Source organism: Centrocercus urophasianus, unplaced genomic scaffold (genome assembly GCF_019232065.1).
Source record: "Centrocercus urophasianus isolate 14NV4802_14NV808 unplaced genomic scaffold, USGS_Curo_1.0 seq_17, whole genome shotgun sequence".
Lineage (NCBI taxonomy): Eukaryota > Metazoa > Chordata > Aves > Galliformes > Phasianidae > Centrocercus > Centrocercus urophasianus.
The window spans coordinates 2144374-2150945 of NW_024884722.1; the positions used below are offsets into that span (position 1 = coordinate 2144374).

At 50.3% G+C, this 6572-nt stretch overlaps 1 protein-coding gene across 1 annotated transcript; it reads right to left on the minus strand.

The window, feature by feature from the left end:
• Positions 1-358: 358 nt before the first annotated feature.
• On the minus strand, positions 359-5359 carry FOXI2 (forkhead box I2). The gene is made up of 3 exons (XM_042818183.1): positions 4951-5359; positions 4647-4854; positions 359-604 (listed from the first exon to the last, which is right to left on the minus strand). Exons 1-2 carry the CDS (start codon positions 5357-5359, stop codon positions 4694-4696), a joined length of 570 nt encoding a protein of 189 aa, XP_042674117.1. The 3' UTR covers positions 359-604; positions 4647-4693.
• Between the last annotated feature and the right edge of the window lie 1213 nt (positions 5360-6572).

Sequence of the window (6572 nt, forward strand, 5' to 3'; positions counted from 1 at the left end):
AGTGGCTTTTAACATCCCTTCCAACTCAAGCCTTTCTTTGACCCTGCCATTCTAATACAGGTTGTCTTGGGGCAACCTATTTCCTATGTTCCTATAGGAACAGGTTGCCCAAGGAGGCTGTGGATGCCCCATCCCTGCAGGCATTCAAGGCCAGGCTGGATGTGGCTCTGGGCAGCCTGGGCTGCTGGTTGGTGACCTGCACACAGCAGGGGGTTGGAACTGGATGAGCACTGTGCTCCTTTTCAACCCAGGCCATTCTGTGATTCTATGATACTACCAACCAATTATTCAGCAGCTGATACATCTGCATTGGCTTTTATGAGGCTGAAGAAAAATTAATGTGTTAATCTTAGCAAAACATTGGAAAACGCCTGAGCTTAACGTGTTTGGACCCTACCTGAGTAGCAGCACTGTGCAAGTTAAGATCTCAATGAAAATAAAACAAAATGTACCAGTTCTGTCAAAATCTGACATTCATAAACGAACTAAGATGTTGACAGAGACAGCAGGATGAAATCACTCAGCAAGCACAGCAATAATCACGCTCAAGTGAAAAATCTTCCCTTCTTCTGTCTGGGTATATGGATGAGAGAGAAGTGCTTTCCTTAAAAAAAAAAAAAAAGATAAATAGCTTAGTCATGTATTGTCATTTTGAAAGAAAAATGTTACTGTGAGCTGCTGAAAAGATCAGATTAATGCTTTTAGGCAGATGAATACTGGGGCACGTGAAGATTACACGCTCCTGTAACATTCACACACTGCAGCAGAAAGGACTAAGGAGACTGCAATCCCCATTAAGGACATACCACCAAAGCCAACACCAGTCTCATCTTCCCTTCAGCTCTTGTCTGATTGATGGCAAGACAGTGGCTAGAATACTTAAACTCAGATTCAACATAGAGATTTATTTGTGAGGAAAGTATCTTTATCGTAGAATCATAGAATGGCTTGGGTTGGAAGGGATCTCAAGGATCATCAAGCTCCAGCCCCTCTCCTGCATGCAGGGCCACCAACCTCCACATTTAATACCAGACCAGGTTGCCCAGGGAAAGCCCACCCAGTGGTCTTTAATCATAGGCGAGGTAAGAAACCCTGAATTCCTCAAGAACTCAGAAATCCCACTGGAGCTCCCAATTAACGCGACTTCAAAACATGTAGTTGCAGAGCCTGGATTTAGAACAGACTACAATCCAGTGTGATATGTGATGATATCACCTAAACAGTCCGGCTGTACAGAACCTGACAGTACCTGTTTTGCCAAAAAGTCCTGGGAAGCAAAGTTGTGATGCAGTAAGGCATAGGGGAATCGTAATGGTTAGTAACGATGAGATGCATGCAAGTGCTAGACCTGATGGAAAAGGGAACAAAACGTAGAAATAAACTTGATTTACCACTTTTGGGTTGCATTCATTATGGACTTCTCTTGGTAAGAACAGAGAATTGTTGCCTTTGATGTAAATAATATTAAAACAAAAGGAATCAAATTCAGTAAATCAACCATAGCTGACGATTTGGAAATTTTCATAGGAAATGAAAGTTCTCTCTCCAGCTCCTGCTCTGCCCTGCTCAGACAGCATGGGCTGCAGAGCCAGCCCTGTTGGTGCTGGGAGCTCACCAGGCTTTTCCTTTCCTCCCATTAATTCAGCAGACGCCCTGCAGGCACTGCTTGCACGCAACTGAAATTGCTTGCACCCCTGGGAGAGGGAAGGAGGTCACTGTGCCCTCCCAGCCTCGCCCAATGCCTCTCATCAGGGAGAAGTGCCAGGGATGAGAAGCAGATCACGCCTGGCTGTTCTTTGTGAAGATGGCCATTGTCTGTGAGCAGCCCCTTCTTCTACACTGACCCACGTGCTGCCCAAGGGTAAAGAAAAGGGGGCCTGAAGCTGGCTGGATAAAGCCTAAGCCCTCAGTTTCAGCTCTCAATAGTGCTCCAAAGCCGTTGTCATTTGTTGCCAGTGCTACTCTGTGAAAAGCAGAAGATAGGAAGCGTAACAGAAGCTGGATGAATAATCATTTCAAGCCATCAAGTAAGTAAGTTCCTAACATTTCCATTGCATATTAGTGTAAGTCCAGGCCTCCAGCACGCTCTGGTTTAACTGCATTGCAAACGCTCAGTCTTGCTCTGTGTGGGCCATCCTGCTGTGTGTGCAGTTGTGTCCCTCTTGCACAAAGCAGAGGAACTCCTGCAGGTCTTCTCAAGCTAAATCAGTCTGGTTGGGTTGGCACTGCAGAGTGTGACTTTGGCCATAGAGTGCGTTTGGGAGTGTGGGGAGGCTGAGAAGGCTGTCAGAAGCTTGAGCCGTATGAAATCAGCAGCAAATCACTTTGTGTGTCACAGCAGGACACGTCTCACAGGATGCTGTGCTGTTGCACACCTATGGGACACCAGGTCCAAGCAAGGTTTGACCACAGCACATCACTGTACTGGCAGCCCTTTTCCCTCCAGCCCACAGCTGCCCTGTTGAGAGCATGGAACAGGTTGCCCAAGGAGGCTGTGGATGCCCCATCCCTGCAGGCATTCGAGGCCAGGCTGGATGTGGCTCTGGGCAGCCTGGGCTGCTGGTTGGTGACCTGCACACAGCAGGGGGTTGGAACCAAATGATCACTGTGGTCCTTTTCAACTCACGCCATTCTATGATTCTATGACTGAGCAGAGCTTTGTCACCTGATGCCTTTACTTAGGGGCATTGCCACTTTTTTGCCACAAGCAGACTGAAACACATACTTATTTTCACCAAGAAATTCACAAATTTGTAACATCCTTTTTTGTTGCAAAGACAAAAGGCTCCTTCCTCTTTGCTCTCTGCATGACACTCTGAGCACAACCTTCAGCCACCTGGAAAAAAGGAGCCTGAAATGCAGCTGATCACCAAACTAACATCCCTTGCTCCCTGTCATGCAGGACCTGGAAGTTACCCTGCCGAAATGAGACTTGAGCTTCAAGTCTCAAGTATCATTCTCCAAAGAAATAGGAGGTACAATTTAAATGTCTTCTTGCTGGAAAATAACGACATAAACAAGCAGGTTATACCTGGAATACCTTAAAAGCAACTCTGGAGTTGCTGTTTTTACAAACAGCAGAAAAGGAAATCCTACTGCATAAAAATCACATGGGATTTTGACTGATGAGTACAGTTGCCTATTGCCTTTACTTACAGTCTACTGAATTTGGATATTTGTGAACCAGAGGTTTTGTAATCCTACTTACTACTGAATGGACCATCAAAAGCTTTGATCACACAGCTGGCTCTCTACCAGGGATTTGCATTTCCAACACAGCTTATGGCTTCATGCAGTTTGCTTACCCTGTCTTTTGGTCAAACTTGCTTTACAGTTCCCTTATAATGGAAAAAATACCACCCTAGGTTTCTGTTTCAGGGGTGTTTTCCTAACAACCACAGCAATAAAACACTGTTAGATAAATTTTTGTCCTAAGCAAGGAGTGGGATGGAGGACACAGAACCAGAAAGGAAAGGCAACAGGTTATAGAACTCAGTTTGGTTTTCTTCAAACTCCACGACACCCAAAGAACAAACAGAAAGCTGGGCAGGGGAAGCACACCCTGAGCAGGTGGCCAAAATCCTCTTGTTTCAGATATTTAATAAAAATGCAGATGTCGCATCGTTTTGAGGCTTCGTAAAGATACAGAAACTCCGTGTCTGTGTGACAAAGTGGGTAAACCAGAGGCATTTTAAACAAACAGCTCAGTCTGCACAGGGACACACGCACCGCAGGCTGTCAGCACCCTGCAAGCACTCATCGTGGGGGCCAGCAGCAAACCCAGCAATTAAAGGGCTCCTCAGCAGGGATCTGGCATCATTTTGGATGCTCGATTAAATCTGAAATTCTTTGGATAAATTATCATCAGCTCCACAGGCTGACACAAAGATCATCTTTTGTGTTTGGGAAAATAAAGGGGTTTTATTCAGAAATGCCATAGAGGATGTGGGGCTGGCTGCCCCACACGCCATGCCCAGTTCCAGGGGCACGTCCCGCTGTCCCTCCCCACTCAGTGAGCCCAACACCACCCCAACTACAACTGAGAGCTGGGCCTTGCAGTGAGGGCATCCCAGCTGCACACCTGGACAGAGGAGAGAAAGGCACCTCGGGCATCCACGGGACAGGAGGTCAGCGGGCAGGGCTGGGATAGGCTGCTCTTGTCAAGGGGGAGGGAAAGCCACCATCCCACCCAGCTCACATCATGGTGATTCCTTTCAGTATCTAATGGGGGGCTGCAAGAAAGAAGGGGACAGACTCTTTAGCAGCAGCATCTGTTGCGATAGGTCAAGATGAAGTGGTTTCAAACTAAAAGATGGAAAGTTTAGACTGGATATGAGAGGGCAGTGAGGCACTGCATGGGCTGCCTAGAGAGGTGGCAGCGATCCCTGCAGACACCCAAGGTCAGGAGCAGGGCTCTGAGCACCTGATGGAGCTGTGGGTGTCCCTGTACACTGCAGGGGGTGGCATCAGATGGCCTTTAGAGGTCCCTTCCGACTCAAACCATTCTATGAATGTTCCACCATGACTCGTGCGTTGGATGCTTTTGAGTCCCAACAGGGAGCGCTTCCCACAGCCCTCCCGCCTTCATTCACCCTAAGCACACACACATCCCACTCTTTCTCTCATCTCTCCATTTATAGACCTACAGAAATGTACAGTTACGCATCGCAAAAACACTCCTTCCTCCTCCATCTCAGTGCATCTGGCCGTGCCCGGGGGCTGCGCTCACACGGGAGCCCCCCACAGCCCCACCGCCGTCTCCAGCCTCCGGACGCCTCTTCCTCTTCCTCCTGAAGTTGCCGTTATCGAAGATTTTCTCGCAGTTGGGGTCCAGCGTCCAGTAGTTGCCTTTACCTGCAGATGGGAGAGGAAAGGTGCGGCGCCCATCGCTCCGGCCCCGACCCACGGGCAGCACCGCTCCGCCCGCCCCGTCCCCACCCTCCGCCTTACCCGGGTCATCCTCGTCCCGCGGGACCTTCCTGAAGCAGTCGTTGAGGGACAGGTTGTGTCGGATGGAGTTCTGCCAGCCCGCCTTGCTCTTCTTGTAGAAAGGGAAATTCTCGGCCACGTATTGGTAGATCTGGCTGAGGGTCCTCCGTCGGCCCGGCGCGCTGTGGATGGCCATGGCGATGAGTGCCGAATACGAGTAGGGCGGCCGTGCCGGGCGGGGCCCCTCGTGCTGCGGGAGCGGCGACGTCCAGCCCCGCTCTGGGCACGGCGGTGGGAACGGAGCGGCGGGCGGGTAGGGGGCGGCGGGGCCGCCGAGCCACGCGTAGGGACCGCCGGCGGGCGGGCGGAGAGCCGCGTCCAGCAGCTCCCGGGCGAGGGGCGGCTCGGCGGGAGGCCCGAAGGCGTGCATGCTCCGGCGGCACCGAGCTCAGCCCGGCACCGAGCCGCCTGCCCCGACGGCGCGGCCGCACCCCGCCCGCTTAAATAGCGCCCGCGGCCCCTCCGCCAGCACCGCGCTGCCCCGAGCCCGGCTGCGGGAGGGCCGCCCCCGCCCCACGCGTGTCCGCTCCCCCGGAGACCCCTCCTTCCGCACCCTGCCGTGCCCCTGCTAGGATTGCCACGAAGGCACGTGAGCTCCTAATGCTGAATATCCCGAATTGGAGCCGTGCCCACCCGCAGGTTGCCCACCAGCACCAGGCAGAGCTGCGGCACGCCGATGAACGGGGGCTGTCTGCTCACCCTGCTGCGAGAGCTGGAACTGCTTTCATTTCGTACTGCTGGTAGTAAACTTCGGGCTGAATTTGTACTCTGCTTTGGTCGATGCCAACCCACGTGCCTGACATCCTATAAACACTTTGCTTCTGCATCTCTTGTTCTCCTGTAACAACATTCTTTTGGGTTATGCTTTTCCTACCGATCTTAAAGCAGTGAGAAGGAAATCATCTACAATTGTTCTTCTCTGCCAGAAGATGTAAATTGATGAAAACTCGATTTTCAGTTGCACTTCTGAACTTTCTCTCGCTTTAGAATCCATCCATCTTTTAGAAATTTCACACCATTCCCGAGACATACAGAAATAAGGCGTGGATTTAGCAGCAATCGTAGTTATAGAGAGGTAAAGGTGAATGGGCTCCTGACCGTGGTAGAGAATTCAAACAGCTGAGGTGGCTTCCCATACCTGTACCAATAGATCTTTGCACTTTGAGCAGCATGCTTATGTTTGAACTATTTCTAAACCATACACTGTACCCTCTGTGTGCCCAATATTCACATTCCCCTGGCAGCTCTGTCTGATCCCATGTGCTTTCTCTGGGAGATGCCTTCTCAGAGGAGATGCAAGAATTGCTGTGGGGGTCAGATTGCTTCCTAATGGAGGGCAGTGGATATCTTATGCCCTGGGGCAGGAGGGTTATAACCTATGTTACAGGTTGTCTATACTGTATAGAGATACGAGTGTTATAACCCATTTACATACATCTGTATTAGCATTATAGCCCACTTTAAGCACCTACATAGGTACATAGGCTTATGCCAAGCCTATTTGCAAAGTAAAGGACCTGCTGCAATGAAATTAGTTCAGCAATCCACCCCCAGACATTGCCTTTATTTATCTTCCCTTCTCT